The sequence below is a fragment of the Rhea americana genome, unplaced genomic scaffold (genome assembly GCF_003343005.1).
Source record: "Rhea americana isolate MKP2758 unplaced genomic scaffold, rheAme1 scaffold_27, whole genome shotgun sequence".
Lineage (NCBI taxonomy): Eukaryota > Metazoa > Chordata > Aves > Rheiformes > Rheidae > Rhea > Rhea americana.
The window spans coordinates 2,443,309-2,465,285 of NW_028186390.1; the positions used below are offsets into that span (position 1 = coordinate 2,443,309).

The 21,977-nt window shown below is 46.3% G+C and overlaps 1 protein-coding gene across 1 annotated transcript in view; it reads left to right on the plus strand.

Moving 5' to 3' along the window:
• LRP8 (LDL receptor related protein 8) overlaps window positions 1-21,977 on the plus strand; it is a 212,421-nt gene that overhangs the window by 136,395 nt on the left and 54,049 nt on the right. The window contains exon 2 of the mRNA XM_085308184.1: window positions 9,218-9,340. Coding sequence (XP_085164310.1) covers window positions 9,218-9,340 — 123 coding nt within the window. The remainder of the gene's footprint in view (window positions 1-9,217; window positions 9,341-21,977) is intronic.

Here is a 21,977-nt window from a genome sequence, read left to right on the forward strand (position 1 = left end):
CATGCATCATAATTTCCATGTTGTGCCTATTCATTTCACCCCCCCAGGGTACTAGTATTTAATATTGCAGCCTACAAAAGGATTTGACAGCCCACGGTGATTGGTGAAGAGGGTTGTGCTCGAGCGGAGGAGCCGCCTGACCGATGCCTAACCCTTAACCTGACCACTTCGCTTAACGCAGTGCCGGAGCCCGTCCGCTCGTGATTCCTGGCAGTACGCTAATAGACGGTTGTTTGGCACCGTTCCGCCGCAACAGACTTGGATCCGAGGATGAACCTGCTGTTCAGTCTGAAACGATGCTGGCTTCGGAGACGTTTTTCAAAATGCTTTTGTGTGCAATCCCTTACAATGCCCAGAGCTCTGATTCAGTGGTCTGAAAAAGCAAGACTCCTGGCAAACTAGTCATCCGGAGTTGCAGATGCAATCCATGTCTTCTTCGGAGAGCGGGTAGCGCAGAGCTGTAGGGAGAGGGACCTTCGCAGGTCCGTGGACCAGGAATGCCTGCAGACGTCAGTGCGCGGCAGCGTCTGAACATCATTCAAAATCGGGGCCTACATTTTTTACCATCTTGGACATTTCTACTGTGTCACTGCCCACTTAATTCAATTTGGATTCCTGTACCATTCCTATTGGTATGCCATAAAAATGTTCTCCGGTAATGTATGTTATGATATAGCTACTTTTTTCGCATGTAATTTTTTGGCTGTGACATACTGATTATTACTTTTTGTTTTCCATTTCTATTTCTGGTGTCTGAAGTGGTTAAAGAATTCAGGATGATCAACACAAGGTCAGAAGGAAGATCATTTTGATACAAGCCTAGAAAACAGTTTTTGCTCCAAAATATACCATGACTTTGCTAGAAACAAAATAAACAATAAAACCAAGCAAGCAGCCAGAAATGCTGGGTGAAGCCTTTGGAAAAACCCTGAACATTCATTGCTATTGACACTTTATTCTTCCGAGATGCCTGGAAGGCACTATGAATTTGAATTCTTGTATTTTTAGCCTTCCAGAAAAGTAGACCTCAGGGTTTATTTTAACTGTATGGAGTATTTCTTATATTTTTCRCTTTGCAACTTATTGATTAGAGTAGGGAGAGAAGGCCCAAGCATTGATTCAATTTTAAGTAACTAGATCACACGTGGAAGTATCATAAAATGTGGTCAGCATCTAATAAAGTAAAAAATAACGGTGCAGAACTGAAGTAGCTGCTTTATTTCCCCCGCTGTTGGCTGCAAAGCTGAACAATCAGGTGTGTTACTATGTCCGTAATTCCCTTGTCAGGAGCATGGAGCTGCTTTGCATTTTCCTACCAGCACCCACACAAAGTTGGGCCCAAGACCAGTAATATTTTCTGAGTTACTGCAAATCTGTTAACTCTTCTGCTGTCCTCTCTCCTTGTTTCCTGCAAGCAGAAGGGGTCGTTTTGCTACTGAGAGCGTTGAACCTTTGGGTGGATTTGCCAGGTTTTGATCCTAGCTCTTGAAGAGCCTTTGCTTATTTTTTCTTGGATTGTTGCGGATTGTGAGATTTGAATCCTGCTGGGTTTTTGATGTGTCGTTTGATCTGGATTATTTATATTGCAGGTCTGTGCTATTAAAAATGAACACATTTTGGCAATGTATAGTGCTCGTAGGGATGTTATAGATGTGTGTTGTATTGCACTTACAAACACAGAGCTTGCAGGTGCAAATACCAGATTACTGTTTTCCAGGCAGCTGTAGTAACAGTATGCGACTTGGCCCCAGGCCAAGTTCTGGAAAACAGCCCTTCGGTGGTACATATTTTTCTTACGACTGTTTCAAAGCTGAGTTGCAGTGCCAGGGACTTTGCCGGTAATCTTTGGGAATGCCAGTGCGTAATCTCCCACTGCTTTGCTTTCCGTGGCAAACGGAGGTAGCGAAAGCGCAGGTGTTGAAGATTGCYGGGAAATGCCTTGCACAGGTACTAGGACAGCGTATCGTGGCAGCACGGGACGAGGCAGACTGGAAGGGCACCGGACCGACTCCTTGACTCTTGCACGCCGTCTGACCTTCAAGTGGTAATTTGGGGGGGCAGCAGCTGGCCTGCACCGCAGGAGCGTGGCCGGGCACCCGCAGCAAGTGCGAGTCTGCACGGCGCCCGGGACTCCGGGGTTTCCCACAACCTGGAGTTTCAGCAAAACACTCAACGGAAATTTGGCGTACTGACACCTTGCAGGATGTGTGATACCTTCAGGCACTGGGAAGGCAGYGTTGTGTCATCGCTGTGCAAGGCTGCTGCCGCGACATAGTGTCTCCCGTGTAAACGCAGTGGTGTAAGTGTGCAATGAGATAGCATAACCCGGTAAGAAATACAGGCCCTTCAGGCTTCGGAGGTGTTCTTTGCCATGCTGTCAACTACACTTGCAGATTATGTCGGCACCATGTTGAAAAATGAATGATCCATTAAAAAAACAAATTGGACAGAAACCTTAAGTAATGGCTATGTATATAGGGAGCCCACTGCCCTGGTACCCGCATGCAAAGGCCTATGCGTGTTTGTAGGGGAGCTGAAATTGTTCTGGTGACTTCAATGAACTTTTCTGTTTTTCTGCCTTAATCCACTTCTTTGCAGAAGTAACCTTCAGTATATTTTGTCCTCCAGCATTTTTTCATCAGGGCATTAACAGTTGAACCTCATTCAGAGGTAGAGCCATTAATAATTTGGGGGTACCAGGAGTTTTCAAGCACCACAGATTGCAGGACAGTGTCAGCCTGGCTGAAGAGTCTGATGCTTGTGATGACTCCAGAGTTTCAGCGTCTGGGAAGTTTTTCCCATGTTTCGTGTTTCAGTCAAAGAATGTTTTCCTAGCTCTTCTGTGACCACATTTATTAGGGCCTGCTTGAGGCACATATCTCTGATTTAGAATGAGGGTTGTAAAACCCACTTTAAAAACAAAGATGCTGTATGATATCCCAACGACATCTGCATCCAATTTTGCACGGAGAGCTCTAAGGCCAAAATTATTCATGGATTTCAGTGATGTTTCATTGGGGCAGAATCCAGCCCCTGGGGTATAATTCCCCTAAGCAGGACAGATCGATGTCAAGAGCCTTCTGGAGAACATGCAAACGCCCTTTGCTATGAGACGCAGCACACGTAGGTGCCACCCCAGGTCTTGTGTCTCGCAAGAGCATCTTGCTGCTTGTTAAAACAAAGCAAAACGAAAGCCAAACCAGACAGACAAAAGCTGACAATTCTGTCATTAGAAGTCAGGGCAGATGAGCATTAGTCAAAGAAATGTTTGGAAACAAACTGGTAATTCAGAGCACACTAAATCCCTTGAGGAGGTCGCGACTGCAGCAATATGGAGCTCTGGAAAGGCGCTCGGCYTCGGCAGCAAAGCAAAGCTCGCTCTCTTCTGTGAGCAGGAAATTTTGCCTTGGCCGTGAGATACTGCACAGGTAGATGTTGCTGAAAGGTCCTTGCCTGTGCCACAGATTTCTTCCATGGCTTTGGACATGCCACTTAATACCTGTATACACCTAGAGGTAATACCTGTATACACAGGAGATATGATGCATGTCTTCTGCAGCTGGAAATGTCACAAGAGAAAATTGTCACAAAAAAAATCTATTTTTGTACAATTCAAAAGATCGCTTATGCTTTGCATGTGGATCTTAGAAAATTTAGAAAGCTGAAGGAAAAAGTGAGGGAGCAGATGTTGGAGGGGACTCTTGCCTGGAGGAGCGTGGAGCTCGTTCCTCCGGCGCGAGGCAGCGCTCGGGCTCTCTGCCTGCTCCCGGCTGCGAAACTCCCCGCAGCCCTCGCGCTCCCCCGGAGGGTTGGTCTTGCACGCACAAGCTCAGTSCTTTACGGACCTCTGACGCGCTCGCGGGGGCAAGGCGGGCCGTGCGGTCCTCTTGCCTTTGGAGTCTCTTCTGGGATTGCTCACGAACATTTTCATTTCCACTTTTATTGCTGGTGAAGCACAGTTTTTAGGTGCAAATTATGCATTCATTAGACCAATGTGTACATTTTGGGAAAAAGAGAAACTTTGGAGCATGCAATCCCTTCTTCAGGTCTGAACTAGAAGCAGCAATTTCAGGACAGGTTGTGGGAAAAAGGCTCTTCTCTTCCTTCTCTTCTCTTCTCTTCTCTTCTCTTCTCTTCTCTTCTCTTCTCTTCTCTTCTCTTCTCTTCTCTTCTCTTCTCTTCTCTTCTCTTCTCTTCTCTTCTCTTCTCTTCTCTTCTCTTCTCTTCTCTTCTCTATTTTTTTTTAACTTGGTTACTTCAGTCAATTCAGCAGTGAAGCCAAGTGTGTGTTAGTTGATAACGTCGCTTTAATTTCATACATGAGAGCAAAGTACGGCCTTAGCGTGCTCCGTTTTCCCTAACTTGTAATTGGGTGCTGCCGTTCTCCTCCCAGATAGACTCACTGTTAAATGTGAAAATGTATTTAAATAATTCTAAACCTGGGATTTGCAGGTACTCCCACTGAAAAGGCACAAAGTTGGATACCTTYGATACTGATGAGGATCCCAGGTGAYGTCTCTCTTTCGCCTTTTTTAATTTAACCGATCTGATTTAATCGATCCACGAGGCAGGTTCGGGGTCGGCAGCCGCCCGCGGGTGGCTGGGCTGCTGTCGCAAGGCCGTCGCGGTCCCTCCCGCTTGCCGAAGTCGCTGTGAAAATGCGTTTTTGTGCGATGTATCAACGGGAGCGCGGCCCGCGCTGGGAGACCGGCTGCTCGAGGTGGCGCAGTGGAAAGGAATTTAAAAAGCACGCTGTTTTTCTTGCATCCCTGGAAGCTTTTGTTCGGGAGTGTCGTGGCGCCTGTGGTCGTGGTTACGAGCTGGCTGATGTTACAGCCTGGAGCCGCCTGTTTGCTGCCCGGCGGGGCTGTCTCCGAGGGGCCGCGGCAGGACCCCGGYGCCTCGGGAGGCGCAGCCGCTCGCGGGGCCGCGGACGTGGCTCGGCTCGGGTGAACCCTGCTCCCTGCCGGGCCGGGCGAGCTGGGATCCGCAAGAACCGCCCCGGGCTGGGCGACTCGGCTGCTGCCGCGGGATCGGGCAGCRCTTGCGCGGCGTGGCCGCCGTGCTCGTTCTGTTTAGCTAGTGAAGAGCAGGGTGAGCGCAGCTCTTCTCCATAGCTGCCTACGTATGCGGTGCAGTCGCACCGCTGTGATGAGCAGCTTCTAACAGCAGGTGACCTGCCCGCCGCTCCGGAGCAACGYGGGAGCAGGAGCTGGCAGAAGGAGCGAGGGCAGCAGAGTAAATGAAGCCTGAGTTTGCACTGTATTAGGCTTTGGGGTTTTGTTTGTTTTTGTTATTTATTTTTTTGTTTGTTTGTTTTGAGTTATTACTAGGTGAGACTGCTTAGAAAAAAAATGATTTATTAACTCTACTCTTACAGGCAAGTTGCGATCAGAAAAATAGCCTTTATATGCTTTTACATCACCACAGCTATTAAACAGTTAGAATTTTGCTCATCAACTGTCAGTGATAGAGAAGAGACAGGTTCAGTTCACTCCACTCACACTCCATAGCGTGGCCTGTTAYGTAGTGTTGCAACGTGCAAAATAGGAGTAAGCAAGAGGCATGAACTGGAAAGTAAATCACAGGGGAGCTGGTTCTTGTACAAGGTAGGTGTGAAGGTGCTCCTGTCCCATCAAACCTCCAGACCTGCAGCAAGAGGTAAAATTAAGTCAAGYAAAGTGAGCCAGTGTTGTATGTATGGGGGAATTTTTCATTCGTAGTTGGTTACTTTGCAGGTGAGACTTTCATTTCACCTCTTGACTTTCTTCACGGGAGCAGAGAAAGGGAAATGACATCCTTTAACTGAGCTTCCCTGTGGAAAGACGCCCAAGGCAGGACTTACGCTGGGCCCGAGCCCCCGGCAGCRCCCAGCTTAGCTCCTGCCCTGGGCTTCCCGGCGCAGCTGCCCAGCTGCAGGGGCAGGAAAGGAGAAGCGGGTGCCGAGGACGAGCCAAGCAAGGGCCGAGAGAGATCCCGGCTCAGAAGGAGCGCCCGCTGAAGCCGTGACACGGACCTGTGTGCTCCCCCTTGCCCAAAAGGGACGAGTGTGTTTATTCTACATTTTAATGCACTGCTGACAGCTTATGGCATGAACCTCAATGAATTTTTAATGCCAGATTGATAGAAGAAAGGTGTGTAACATGGGAGATTAATAGAAAAGGYGAAAGGAAGAAAAAAAAATAGAGAGCAGATATCTTAATTAACTGTTCCCTGCCTGTGTTGTGAGCCCGGAGAGGCAGCAGTGAAGTGCCAGAGGGTGAATCCGCTTGAAAACRAAGCGATAGGAGCCCCACGTTACGGGTGAGGAATGAGCCCGTGTTTCAGTCTTCTCTCGTTTTTMATAACCTGGGCTGCTGCTTGCACCACAGAGCAGAGTTTGTTTTAATTAAGGCAATCTGTAGAGCCCTGGCCCTAGCTTGGTGGAGACTATTAATAATAATAAATTAATAATAAAACTAAWGAAATATATAAAATATATTTAATAGCCAAAAGCAGAAACAGTAAAAAAAATAAGAAATATTAAAGGARATATCACAACCGTGGAAAGGTTTGGCTCCCATCTCTCCGGTCTTGCTCCTTTACAGGATTATCGACAGTTTAGGTTCAGACAAAGGACCACATGCACTTTTATCTGGCTGATCTATCTGGTGCCGCTGCTGGTGGGCCACCGTGTTCCCCCGTGCCTGGCGAAGAGGAAGGCTGYGCCGGAGGAGCACGTTAACGCCTTCCAGCTGACGCCCCGCGCTGTGTTTCGCCCCCGTTTTGTGAATCTCGGCAATCTATTAATTGCACAGTGTCAGGGGAGCAAAGCAATCGGCGGCACCATCTGCTGCGGGCAGGCTGGCGGGGCTGGTGGCAACCGGCCGCCCTCCCTTCTGCAGCGACCCCGCGCGCGCCCGCGCTCCCCACTGCCCGGAAATAGCAGCGGTCGCTGTTGCATTGACGGGAAACAGGGCGGTTTCGTTAGAGGTGGGGAAAGAGTCGCGTTGCAGTCTGGATCTCTTGGGAATGGGTCAAAGGAGAGGACATTTCTTATGAAGAACAAGACATTATGACATTGAGAGAGCTAGTGTAGAACTAAGTATGCTTCTRAAAAATAAGTTACATGTGTCTCTAGTATTATATTCACCTCTGCTTTCTGGATAAAGACATGCTTGCTTCTTCAGCAGACCTCACGGCCTTCCCCTAGTAGCAGATGTTGACATTTTATCTAGCCAGCTCCACCTGAAGCGCAGGAGTGCCTCCATTTTGCTCATACAGGCACATGTCRTCGGGGTCCCATCAGAGTTCTGGACTTAAATTTGCATTAAATACATCAGATTAAATGTGCTGCRTCTTGGATAGAGAGACGCAGCCTGCTAGGATTACAAATCCCAGCTCGCTGTGTTTCGCCTTGCTTTGGTGGTTGTCTGCTGTTGACCCACGGCACTGCAGCTCCCTCCGGGATGCTTCTGCACTACGTCCTGCAGACCTCCGCTGGCCACTGTTGGTCTCTAGGCTAATTTCTCCAGCACTGCTAACTTAACTGCTGCAGGTGACAGTCTGTCTCCATCTGTGGAAGTGACTCATGAGAGCTGGGTCCTCAAGTGCGAGGTTTCTTAGCTGAGAGGGTCTGAAGCAGGTCTGCTCTGTCCATTAAAGGTGTGCAGTGGTTTTGGAAGATCAGACTGGATTCTTAGCATGACTGGTCTCCTGTCAAACTCTTGGTCTGTACTCTTCTGTTCTGTATTGGTCTGTACTACCTGGTTCTGTAAGAGTGAAGGGCAGTTACCCATTTTATTCAGAACCCGGCTCACATTTACTCCCCTTCCTTTGTTAAGTATGCTCGTTTTGTGAAGTACGTCCAGAGAGGTTGTACGTGGGCTTAGTGATGTTTTGCAGCGTTTTCTTTTTGGATGCCTGTTAAGAAAAGCTGTGTGTTTCGTGCATTAGAAAATGACTGCTTGATTTCTGACATGTAAATCTCTCCAGCACCTCACACAATCATGTCCTTGTTTTCTGCACGTGACCTACATTTCACACAGCTCCCTCAGACAGTCAGAAGCTTGTGTAAGAAAAGGAATATCAAAGCAGGGAGGATGATTTGTTATGCTTAGTCTTTGAAAACGTTTGCTGGAAGAGTGTGCACATTGCTTATAGTGGGAAATAGTTACCAAGCTCAATTCTCGCCATGAGGACAACATTGGTGCAGCTTGCCCAGGGAGGCTGGACAGTCTCTATCCTTGGAGGTTTCTAAGACTAGGCTGGATAAAGCTCCAACTAACCTGGTCTGACCTCCTTGCTGACCTGCTTGGAGCAGGAAGATGAAGTAGATGATTTCCTGAGGTCCTTTTCAACCTCAGTTTTCCTATGATCCTATTAGGCTGTGAGCAGCTTTGCAGGGAAGAAACAAATCTTCTCCATGCTACAACTTCCTATATAGATTAGCTACTAGTACAGGAAGCTACTGATTAGTTATAGCATCTCGCACTTTGAAGATGACTAAAGACACCATTGGAAATGACAGTGGTACTTAACCCCATGGAAACTAAGACACAGGACTGAAGGGGCTGCCTGTGGAGTTAGTGTCTTTCTGCTGTAGTAGAAACATGCTGATTTGTGTTACAAGGCCCTGGTTGTRTCATACCACCAACACAGAGGAATAGACCAGTTAGTTGCTTGAGTTCATCAGTCYGCATCTTTTTCAAGCCCTAGATTAATGCCAGCAAAGCAAAGGGCTTGGAGTGTTTGAAATTTAATTAAGTGATTTTTAGTGTTCGGAGGAATGCTTTGTGACTATCTACTGTGATGATAAATTTACTAGAGAAGTCGTGAATATATTACATAGATAAAAACATTATTACTTAGATTATAGTACTCCAGGGCAGAGACTAGATTATCTTACAGGCYTGTAAATCATGCAGCATGCTTTCAGCTCCATATATGTGGCAACACTTTGTAATAAAAGCCCTAGACTTTTGTTTTGATGCAGAATTTCTGTCTTTTTTTGACTGCTCAGAATAAGACATACAAGAGTGGATTTGTTTTAAACAATGATGGAGAATGTTTTAGAGAGTAGAAACAACTATCTTCAATACCTGTTTGACTCTGACATGATGTTGAATGTGAAATGAATTCTCTTGATATGGGCTATGTCGTTTTGTTAGYGGGGTTGGATGCAGTGAAGGTCGTCTGCCCTGTTTGTATTCACATCTATTTTTTTTYCTTCTTGCAGCAAAGAAAACTTGTGCTGAGTCTGATTTCACTTGTGACAAYGGCCACTGCATCCCTGCCAGGTGGAAATGCGATGGCGAAGAAGAATGTCCTGATGGATCAGATGAGTCAGAAGCAGCATGCAGTGAGTACAGAACGTGTGTCCCAGATGAGTTGCCTTATCAAAGCTTAGCGCATTAGAAAATCAGAGGAGTTTGTCCCAGCACCTGCAAGGTGATCCTTCAGCTTTTGCTTCTATTGTAACAGAAATTAAAGACAGGAAAAGTTTATGTCATTCAAATCAAATGATTTCCAAACATTCAAATGTATCCTTTTTCCAGACTATGATATAGGCAGCACTATGCAGTCTGTAACAGAATTAAAAGCACTTCTAGCTCTGTTATAGATGAGTGCTCATCTGGTTGTAGGGGTCGTGCTCAGCAGTAGTGCACAAAGGTTCATGGTCCATAGCTCTCGCCAAGGAGAGCACTCAGAAGAGCCAGCAGTGCCAGCGCAGATGCATGGATCAGGAGCTATTATGCAGTTCCTTACCCACAAGGTGCGCCAGTGCTTGCTGGGACATACGTTTACTGGCCTACAGGGCTGCGCTGTGAATCATTTAAGGTCTAAATCAAGCACCATGAAATCTGTGCACCTGGGATCAGGCCTTCGGGAAACCTAGATTTGCAGCGTTTTGCATGGTAGCATCTTGAAAGTCCTCACTGCTGCTCGGGGCATTTCTGTCATCAGTGTGGAACTTTGCAATGTTGGAGCGTTGCTCAAAGATTTTATTTATTTATTTATTTGCCTTGTGGAACAAACGAGGAAAAGGGAATAGATGCAAGATAAGCAACGTAAAACAGCGAAAGCAGAGAGTAAACATCAAGAGATGTTCACTGCAGGTAACACCTTTTTAAAACACATTGATTCAGGAAGTAAAAGGACATGCCTGGTGTTCATTCAGCATGTTTTTATTTTATTTTATTTTCTACTCTTTGAGGAGGTGCATCCACTTCCCATTGTTCTGGAACAGTAAAGGTGTGCCTGATGTGGAGTTCAAGGAAATCCCAGGAATATTTTAATTAAAACACTAGCTAACATGCTGAATTCTGTATGTATGCTTCCTTAAATGCACAGGTTTATTCTTGGATATGTCAAGAACTAATACAAGCTATTCTGTTGAATTTCTGGTCATGCACTTCACAGATGTATTCCTATGGGTCAGCAGCAGTGTTGGAGGAGGTATTTTATCAGATTTCACTAGAATGTGGCATATAAGGGATTTTCCTTTCCTTTTTAAGCCTAGTAGCTTATTCTACCTTGCTCCCTAATTAAGAAAGACAAATGCACTTCTCTCATGCAGGAAATGAATGGAATAGTTTCTGCAGCTATATACAGACTATAGAAAAAATACTTCAGTAGCTACATTAGCATATTTATGTACTGTATGTGTTGGTCTTTCACCCTCCATCCTCCTTAGTCAAAAGGCATCTTATTAACGCTGCTGCCAGTCTCTGTTTGTCACTGGATGGCGGCTGAATAAAGAAGTGGCTCCGTTCGCCACAGTCTCTGTCCTTCTGTGAATCTCTTGTCAGAGGCCACTCTAAACACAGGACAGCCTGCGTTTAGAGCATGCGGCTCTAAGATCCCTGACGATTTCCTTTGATCCTTTTCTAGCCATTTCACCTTCCAATTTTCCCTCACTTACGTTCTCACTCTAGGGAAATCGCCCTTTATGCTTATGTAGCCAGAATCTGTGTCCCGAAGTTCACAGAATACTTGGGACAAGCTTATGCCTGACTTGGGGCTAGCTCCCAAGAGAAGCCAATGTTTCTGTACGTGCCTGTTAAAAACTCGCCTTCAAACCTTAAAAGCATCTGAAAGTAGGATTTTGGAGCCATACTTGCTTTATAGGATTACTCAGATCTGAGGTGCACGCTTAATCAGATGAAGATCAAGTAGTTTTAATCTTACAACTGCTGATAGCTATTAGGCTTTTTATTTGCATGGGAAGGACTTTCTTTCCCGATGTTTTATATCCCAGTGAAAGTGCCTGTCATCTCAAAGGCTGATCAGATCTGCTTTGTTAATCAGACAGAATCAACCTGATTGCGCGGAAGCACTGTGCCAGTTGTGGCATTAATTCACATATGTTTGCGGGTCTTTCTACTGCCGTTGCTCAAGACAGATGTGCAGTTATGAGCCTGGTGGGCTATTAAACAAAAAACTGGAGTGTTCTGCTTTGTTTTTAGTTTATATCCTTAACTTAGAAGGTCTAGTCCTTTGTGTGTGTTAATGCCATTTGAGGGCAAGGAAAAGGCTGTAATGACAAACAGAAAACCTAGTGAGAGCCAAAACATGTGCTTGGACAAGCTGGAAGAGTGTGTTCCTGTATGGTGCCCCCCTCCAGTCYGATTTTCTTACTCCTTGTCGAAAGCAAGGCTGAACTGTTCTGGCTGTGGTTGAGAAGTGCCTGCAGGCGCCGATGGCCGTCTCATTTCCCTGCTCGGAAGTGCAGCGCGGCCCTGCGGAGGAGTCTGCACTGCGGCGTTTCCCTAGGGAACGGGCCGGTTGGCAAATGGAGATTTCTCACCTCTGGCAAGATCAAGCTGCTTTATAAAATCAGTTGCTTGCCAACAGGCCACGTAGTTACCAGCATCTTTGCCAGGTTCCAGGGTTATTCCTCGATTAATGCAACACTGGGACATTGTCCTTAGCCCACACGAGCCGGGAAGGTTAAAAGTATCGATGGTGCTGACTGCGTTTTAGGAGCAATTCCAGCTCCGAATGTGATCAAAGCAGTGCAGCCCCTCTCAGCATCTAGCCAACTGCTAAGTGGCTTTTTATTCTCCGAATGCWTTTTGCAATGCTTTTTAATGTATTTTGTGTTTTCTGATTGGTTGTTGGGGATGTTATAGCCCTCTTCCTAATGCTTGGTTAAAGGTAACAGTATCTGTTCTTTATTTTCATGTAAAAGCCTTCGAAATAGTACTTTGCTACAGGCTTTTTCTGTTTCCTGTTTCAGATTGCTGAAATTGCTCAGTTTGGCACCTAATAGTGTCCCCTCTAAGGATGTTACCCACCCCCAGGTTTTAGGCCAGTGCAGCCTGTCTCGTGTTGGGTAGAGACAACGGCATCACAGCTGGCGTGACTTCTGTGGGACCTGGGATGTCCAGGCCTTTTCTGCTGTCCGTGCTTTTTTTCTTTTTTTTTTCTTTTTCTTTTTTTTAATTTCATTTCCTTTAAGCCACTGAATATTGGCTCTGGGGGTGGTGGTTGTAAGGATATCTTTTATGAGTTCCGTTGAACTCATGGATGATGGGATCTATGGGGCTTCTCCCAGTAGCAGCTCTTTAATGCTAGTTGAAGGCTGATTAATTTCTAGCACAGGCTGATTTTGGGAAATGTTTTTTAGGTTTTTGGTTTTAAATGGATTACTACAGATAAGAAACTGCTTATATTTCTTCATCTTTTCTTGGAGCTAGATCCTTAACCTAAACATACTCTTGCATCCATAGGTTTGTCCCAGTGAATTATTCATGTAACATGCAAGCCTCCCCCTAAATCCCAGTGTTCTGCCATCTGTCAGTTTTTCCGTGCTATTATCTGGCTGCTGAATTTATTTTGTCTCATTTAATTTATATTAAGGTTTCAGAAAAGTATGCGTCCCTTTTCTACGATCTGCTCTATTTGGGGGGCATCTTGTGGGCTGGATCTCTTCTCTCTGAAGCCACTGCTGTGAGTTGTGGGGGTGGTTTGTTTTGCTTTTGGCTTTCATATCAAAGCAGAAGCCCCCCCTAAATCAGGAGAAACCGAACTATGCTGCCTCAGAAATTGGTACGGCCAAGCAAAGGGTGAAAGGGGCAGAATTCCCAGCATGAGAGGCTGTGTGGATTGAGGCTGGCAGAGGGAGGAGGAGGAGAAGGAACGTGATATTAAAGAGGGAAGGCTGCKGAACGTACTTAACAGAGGAACGGAAATGGATGGTGGGTGAAATGGAACAAAGAAATAACATTTAGCTGYGGTGAGCTGTGGCTCCGGGTGGGAAGGGGGAAGACATGATGCTTGGCTGTGCCAGCTTCCAGCCTCGCTTGCCTCGTTTGCCTCCACTAAGCCTCTGAGATTCAGCGCTTGACTGGACCAGGCTTCTGCGTGGGACAGCTTGGCTGCGTGTACCTAAAGYAAATTAACCAGTTTGTCTTACCAAGAAAATAACCAGGGAGAGATGGAGGCTTGTCCTGCCGCTGTGCATGAGCCACCGCTGCTTTTCCCTGCCTGCCACCATGGTGTCCTCAGAGCCTGTGGCGGGTGCAAAAAGCCGTCGCTGGAGGATGCTCTGGAATGAGAATGGATTTCCCTGCTGCCGTGCCAGCTTGTTAGTATGCAGGGAGCTCCCCACAAATCGTTAGAAAGGATAGCAGAGTATCTGGAGGTAGCGGGAGCACCGTCAACATGAACGCCTCTGACTCCCACGTACCTCGCCAGCAGCTGTTTTGAGATGCAGAAAACATTTCCAACCTTGGAGCGGGCTCAGACGCCCGCAGATCTTGTAATTGCTGCTGCATGATGCAGCAACAGACCTCTGCCAGCAGCCCCCGGGGCTTTGGTGACCTGCGTGGGCTCCCCCACTGGAGAGCCCCGGGGTTACTTCTCGTTTCTGCGGGCTCACTGGTGCTCACCAGCGAGCAGTGCTGCAGCCTTCGCCCTTATACAGGGGCTTTGTTTGTGCATATGAAAAGATTCCTGGTTTTCCAGGCTGGCTTCCTGAAGCCGGAGGGGGAAGGGAAGTCCTTTATCTCATTGGGCTCACCGAGACCTCTATCAAAATGAATGTTACCCACCTAGCACTGTTTCAGCACTGAATCGTTCGGCTTTTTTACAAGAAAGATATTTTAAATTTCCCTCTGAAGTATTTTAATTATTTAATCAGTAACTTAAATTCTCTAGAGAAAAATAAAAACAAATACTAACAAACAGTAACAGCACTGATGGGAACACAAATTAAAGGGGATAGAGCAAGTGAAAATCTAAGCTGGCAAACTCTTGCCTTAGGACATCGTATATATAATGAGATCGAGGAATGCAGGCAGCATAAACTCACCACTTCTTATTCCTTAGCAGATATGTGACACTCTCCTAGTTAAGAGCAGAAATTATTATACAGAAAAGTATAATCGGGTGTTAGGAGGAAGAAAGAGAGAAGAGGAGACCTGAATTCATGCTGCATGTAATAGAGGAAAGATTTAATAGAGCAGGTTTAATAAGCAGCAGTCCTGGAAATCAATTTTTTAAATTGAAATGGAATATAAAATAAAACTCTGAATGTTGGTTTGAAATACAGTACTGGCTCATGCAGTACTTTTATTTCTAAGTACATGTCACTAGTCATTCGGGGAGATGCATCCAGACTTGACAGTGTTATTTTTAATGGGCGTTATCTGTGGTCCTAGGCACTCGGGTGCTTCTCGTGGGTGTACTGATCTCTTGTAATGATCACTGCTTCTGTCCTGGCTTTCTAGTAAGTTGCACAAAAGCAAAAATTCTGTAATTGTTGGTATTGCTCATCCCCAGATGCACACTGCTCCCCTAGCTCCTCATTCACCCCAGAAGAAATTGCAGCTSTACTCGTCTTTGATCCCGATCGCCTGCATGGCTGATGGAGCTTGGTGACATTCCTGCACTTTTGTGGAAGGCGACTTAATAGACTGTTCCCTGCGCAGAGAGAATTCCTCCTGGAGGAGAATGATGGAGCGTCTCGTTTGGGCGTCACACACGCACGGCCGTTGAACTTCAAGTAGCGGCGGGGGGAGAAAACTAGGCCAAATCAGCCAGGCAGAGTCAGATACCAGGGCTTAGGACCTCAGGCAGCAATAGGGATTTTTGTTTTGTTTGTTTTAGTAAGAGTAGCGATTAAAAGCAGATCTGTTTGTGTATATTGTGATATGGGGGACGGGGACCAGCAGCGCAGCGGAATACATAAATAAAGCCCCTCCTGCTTCATCACCGCTGCTGGGTGAATTGGCTACAGCTCGTTGAGGGAGTCGCGTGCGGTGATGTTAGCGTCGGCTGCACAGGTGCTCATTTTTACAGGGAGTTTGACAAGGCTCCCACTGTGCAAACAGGCTATTGCCGAGCTAAAATGCCGCGGCTGCGGCAGCCCCGTTGCTGTCCCCCAGCGGAGCCGGGGGCCATATGGAGCGCTGCTAAATACGGCAGCCGAGGCCAAGAGCCCAGATTTCTGCCACGTCTGTGAARCAGATCCAGTGCGAAGTGCAGAGCCTGGGAACGCTCCTGGAGTTAGGGGGTCCTCCCTGCGAGCGGGCAGGGAGACAGCACCTTGGTTTTCCAGATGCGCACCCCRGGGTTGCAATGCTAACGGTAAGAGCTTTGGTTTGTCACAGGGATCGAATCTCTTGAGGCAGAATAACACGAGAATGCCACGTGGCGTTTTTTCCTGGAGTCGTAGAAGGAATGGCTGGAGGTTATCTGATGCTCAGAACGCGTCCACCTGGATTCAGTTGCTGAAGGCCTTACTGAGTCGAGCTTTGACTAACTCTAAGGATGGAGGTCCCACAGCCTCTCTGGGCTCCTGTCCTGGCGTCTGACCACTCTCCTTAGTGAGGAAAAAATGCCTTGCATCTAGCCAGAATTTCTTTTGTTGCAGCATGTGTCTGTCGCCTCGTGTCCTGCCCCTACGTCTGGCTTCATCTTGAGTCCTTCTCCATTTTGTAGTTGAARGTAGTTATAAAATCTTCCTTTAGCCTTCTCCTCTTTAAGACCGAACAAACCCARTTCTTTCAATTTCTCCTTGTATGTCATCTCTCAGTTCAAGTTATTTCATCAGATAATTAGAAGTGGTGTAATTCTGTAATAAGGATAAAGTTTTTGCATCATTCACCAACCTCTGCTAGTGCTCTACCAYATCAAAAATACAACTTAGAAAATAATTTGATTTTATGTCTTTAGATCTGCTAGCTAACTAGCATGATAGAGTTTTTTTTTAAGAGAACGAAAGGGTGCATCATGACATACTTCATGATATGGCTGGACTTGGAGGTGGAGAAGACCTGCTGTGGCCTGGCAGGAGGCCAGGAGCTCCCTATGGGTTCTGGCTTATTGCCTGCTCTGTGTTTGCTCTTGTGCWCTTCAGTCTGTATTTCCTGGGTGAAGTTCTCTCCCTAATTCTGGGATTTCATTTGTGTGTGCAGGTATTACTCCTAAATGCTTTTGTGTATGCATCCTARGTATTTCCTTTTATTTTTATCACATTGCTCCTGGCAGTAACTTGTAAGAGATTTTTAAAAGTCCTTTTCATCCTAAGCATGTATAACTCTTCAAATGCTTGTAAATGTACCTTTACTCTTGATTTAGTCATCTCATCTCAGCCAGTATCTGCTTTCTTCACAAGTGCTTCTTGTTCCTTAATCACTGTAATTTCTCTAAATGCCTCCAAGTGAGGCTGTGGTGAGTAACCCACARTTGACCTCGGTATCCCAAGGGCTGGAAGACCATAGGGGATGAGTGCAAGAAGTCTTTGACAAGGTCAGGAACAAAATGTAGTTTTTCCTGCATCCTGTTCATTTTCTTGACGCGTAAAATTATCCTTTTACATCAAAGAGAATTTGGGAAACTTGAAACCCAGCTGTTTGTGCCCAGCAGTGGGATAACGGTAGCTGTGAATACCCCCGAGGGCTGGCACTTTGGCAGCGAATTGCATCATTTTTTTTTATGGCTACATAGCTTTGGTGGTTTAAACATTTTCCTTACCTACGGATAGMAATTAATTCAGGATATGTGTGTTTTTTGTTTTGTTTTGTTTCCTTTTTAAAAGGCATTTTCCCTTAAGGGAAGGTGGTTGKTGTTTATACCCTGTAAGTCACATTTTCAGAGGTTTTAGTCCAATAGGGGAAACCGGTAGAAATTACCTGGTGGGGCTTTGCTAATGTTTTTGCTGTTCTTAAGCAATGTTACCTTGCAAGAAAGTGACTTTTTCAYGTCATGTTGCAGGCTGTGGTATTTGCAGTGTTCCCACGCCTTAGATCTACTCTGAGCTTTTGTTAGTTGACTGCTACAAAGATTTAAAAGCTGGCATTTAAATATTTTCCCTATTGGTCTAATGCATTCATGCAGTTCATAAACAGGAATGGTCGTAAAAGGTTCTGATGCTGCCCTTTTATGGCTGTAATTAATCTTACGTTTATTTCAATAGGAGAGAAGAGCAGGAAAATGAAAGCTGAGCATATGAAGCTCTTGTATGTGTAATTATTTAACAGCCTATAAATACTGAGCTAGTAAAAACTGAAGAGACTTTCAGAAATACACAGACAGGCTTTCGCTTAGTGCTTTCATTTTTTTCTGAAATTCAGATTTACCTGACTTTTTAAATTTACTTCACATTTGTTTATCGAGGGGAAAAAATCATGGTTGGTGGACTTACTGTGGCTGATGTGAAGAGGAAATAGTTTCTGGGAACCCAGAAGCAAAGCACAGTTTGAGAACTGAAATATTTTGGTAATTGAATGAAGCAATGTTGGGCTTTAARAGCACAGAAAGTAAACCTTGCCTGGTTTTTCCTTTCTTAAATGCATGAATTATAGTGTGAGGAAAACATTTGAGGAGGTGAAAATGAAGTGGCATTGTTTAACATTTTTCATATTTCTAAATAGTGTCTGTATTCTAGTACTATAATGGATTTACTGTTTGGTTGGTTTTAATATATCACTTTTGCCCATGTTGAAACTGTGACTCTTATTTCAACCACCTTGTTTTTTTTTCCCCACRCTCTCGTAGTTGTTTTTTCTTCTTTCACAGTTTACACAGTTCTGGGATCGTGTTCCCCTCCAGGGCAAACTCCCACTGAAACAATTTGCAGTTTTAATAAGTCTTGCAGTCCTGCAGCCTGCTTCCTTGAGGATCGTCAGCAGGACTGGGCTGATGCACAGCCTCTGCGTGCCTTGGTAGATAAAAACTTATGTAACTTAAACCTTGCCCTGGAGATCTAGAATTCTCCAAAACGCTTTTGGTCCCGTTCAGCTCCGGGAGCCGGCGCGGTTGCTGCCTGGCCGTGCGCCCGCGCGAGAGCAGCGTGGGTCTTCGCCGGCGCGGCTGCGGGCTGCGGCGGGCTCCCGTAGCTGCCGCGGACCTAAGTCGGGGACTTAGTTGAGCACTTGCTTCTAGTCTGCTTTCTAGGGACACTTTGTCTAGCGACTGTGTCTAGGGATAGGTTTCAGCTCATCCTTTCCGTCTTCTATTTTAACACGTTAAAGCGTGCTAAYGGCCCTCTGTATTAAAACAGAGGGGCCTCAGCTCGTGCACTGTTGGAGCACCTGCGTGTGCGCGTTCTCATACCGATAGAGTCGTGCAGCTATTGCCCTGTTCTGGCCTGTGTTGCTCGAGCAGCCGCTTGCCCACACCGCTTGAAAACCCAAGGTCTGCTCTTGCACGAGACTCAAATAATCGGATGGAGACTGAATTCTGGCGTGGAGGTGGCAAACACCGGCCGTTCAGCGTGGACGTTCCCAGCGCCGCCCCTGCAGCCGGAGGCACGCCTAGCACGTTGGACGGTCGGGGTTTCGTTCCTAGCCGTTGCGGGCGCGTTCATGTACGTAGGTAGGATTACACGCGCGCACCTGCGTATACCGAAGAAGCGGCGGTCTGCCGTTCGAGCGTTTCGTCAGGAATATTGGCATCCTGTGGAATGCAAAAAGGAGAAATAGCAGTTAACACACACGTTCTGCGGACTTACACGTTTCATTTCCCACCTCTAGAGGTGTTGCAAGAGTCAAAGTTGGAGCTGAGCCGCTGGAGTCAGCGGGGCTATTTGTAATGAAGTGAAGGCAGAGCTGGCAGGGGGRAGTCTTTTCTTCTCGGCCACAGGTCTGCGCGCCGCTATTCTTGTGCARTGGCCTGAACACATTTAATTAAAATGCCACCTAAGCTGCCAGACTTAAAAGGTGCCTGTTCCATCCTCTGAAAAAGCAAACCGATAGGGGGTTTTTGTGTGTGTACGAGAGATGAAACGTTCAATCTGAGATAAGAAACACAATTATTCTAATAGCAGCAGAGCCACTTCAAAACTTCTTTCCATTCGCACATACAAGTGCACTTGAGAATGAGGACATCTTATAAATCCTCGTCCACTGAATCCTCCTTTTTTGTTGGCCTTAAGTTCTTCATATCTCCTTGGTCCCTTCGAGCAGGAATTCAGTTGCTGATGCCTTTAACACCCCAGCAGAGTTGTCGCCTTTGCAGTGAAAAGCAGCCGCGGCGTTCGGCGCGAGCTCTCGCGTCTCGGCGCAGCCGCCTCCGTGCAGCGCYGTGGCCGGCCCCAGCACGGGGCCGCGGGGAGCGCGACGCCGCGCTCGCTTTCCCCTCGCTGTGAATTTCTTTTTTTTAGAAGTCCCGGATGCTGGTTTGTATGGCCGGTCCTTCAATACAATGGAGAGGAACGTACTGTAATAGCAAATACAAGGTGAAATATGAATGTYGCCGAGGGCTCGCCCCCTCGGGCACGCCGCTCGTCCAGCACGTTGCTGGAGGCGGTTGGCAGGCAAGCAAGGCAAAGTGCCACTCGGAAAATTTTCTGATCTTCCAGATTTTTCAGAGTACCCCAAGCTTTCATATAGTATATGTAAAAAATGCAAAAATAACACCCTGCAATAATAGATTTAATTAAATTAATCTGTGAGGAAAAATTAAAGCAGGCTTTGGTAGAGGTAGTTCAGTCAGTTGCAGGATTTTATTTTTCAAAAAGAAAAAGCACATTTAAGTTCTAGTAGGGCTTTTCATTATTTTAATCAGTGCCTTCTTCCTGGCTCGCACAATATGTTCATTTATAAGAAACAGAAATGCTGTGGAAGATCACAATAGTAGAATCCTTTTTTTTCTTTTCTTTTCTTTTCTTTTTTCTTTCTTTTTTTTTTTTTTTTTTTCATAATTCAAGTCCCATAATTACCTAACTGCTTATCTGATGAGAAACTCTGAGAAGCAGTTCCTGATCCATTATATTCAAGCCAGACAAGCAAACTAAGCTGTGTTAGAGGGACTAAAGAAATCCTGTCAATCTTAAAAACACACTTTTAAATCCTGTTTGCACTTAACTTTTCTTGCTGCCAGCCCCTCCTATATCCAGTAGCCGCTGAGCACTTTGCAGACCTTAGTTAAAGCGGGTGTTGTTCGCAGCCCCAAGGAGCGAGCGAGGCGCTTCGGGAAGACGGGTCAGAGCAGGGTGCCGGGGCGGTGTTCCCCGCTGGGCGTGCGCTGACGCCGCCGCGCTCGCAGCGGGGCGTTCCTGCAGCCCGCGGGCCGCCCTGCCCTGCGCGGGTTTCTCCAGCGCCGTTTAGTGCCTCGGTGCAGCTGGGCGCGGGTCGGCTGAGCGGGTTTTGTGCGAGAGCTGACGCGAGTGAAGCAGGAAGACTGAGGAGAGAGGAAGAGCAGAAGGAGCAGAATAAAGATCGTAATATTGTGGTCAGAGGATTCCTCTGCTAGGGCCAAGCGTGGCTTGATTATCGTGTTTATATACATAGATACCTACCTGATTCTAKTAAGATTATTACAGATTTGGCAAAAGCAGCCATTGAGGGTGGATTTGAGGAAGAGAAGGAGCATGAGCAATAGGCACAGAGAGGCTGCTGTGCGCAGAGCGAGAGCGAAGCCGCGGTACGAGGGCGAAAGGAGGCGGCGGGAGAAACGCGAGTCCGGCGGCCGAGCACGGCCGCTGCTGCTGGGCAGACCGCGGTGGTGGCGGCGGCAGGGGAAGGTGCCGGCTAGATGCCTCCAGGCCCTTGCGTGAGGTCGCTCGGGGGAGCTGCTGAGACCTGGGGCTGGCACTGAGGAAACCTGGGTTTGGTTTGTGGCTCTGCCGGTGCCTCGCGGTGGGACGGTGGCTAGGTGAAGTGGTTTCTGAGTGTCACCATCTGCAAAATAGTGGCCCAGGCTGCTCGCACGGGGGCCACTACGTTGTCCTAGATGGTTGGGGTCAGTCTGTAGACAACCTTGGTAGATGCTAGCTAATAACAGAGCTATGAATTGTGGCTGGATTTTACTATGTGGTTAAAAGCTCTTAGCTTTGGTACCCTTCTTGACCTAATTTCTTGCTAGTGTATTTATTAACTGAATAAAAGTTAAGGATATTGGGAATTTTTATGTTTAAGTTGTTCTTTTACAATCCTTTATTTAAATTTTCTTCGTATCTCTTTAATGAAGTATTTTCGTAAATTGCTATTTTAAAAGTAGTGGTGGAAAGGAGTAAAACCTTGGCTTTCGGAAGTGCATAGCAAATGTCTTTAAGCGCTCTGGATCAAGGCTTTTGAAAAAGATTTCTGATTTTTAAATGCACCTTTTTGGCTGCTAAATGTAGGCAGGTTCTTCTGAGCTGAACGTCCTAAACTGGCAGCTTCTGGGCAGCAGTTTCTTTTGCAGACTTTGGTTCTGTAGTGCTGGTGGGGAGGGGGGCATCTGGCCGTGTCATCTTTTCCATATGTGCTCTCAGATTTTGCATCTTGTTGATGTGCTTTGAACTACTCCTAGTTCCTTCCCATGAGCCAGTAATTTTGGTTGTGAAGTTTTAAGGAGAAATGATTGAGCAGTATTATGCATCAGGATTATGAGGGAAAAGCAGAATTTTGTTCATTCTTTCTATCCTTTCTTTCATTTCCAGATTGCAGGTTTAAGGAGTACACTTTGTTTTATTTGAAATGCAGAAATATCATTTTAAAGAACATCTGCAATGAAAAAAAAAAAAAAGTAACAGAGCTAAACTGTATTTGGTAGTCTCGGACCAG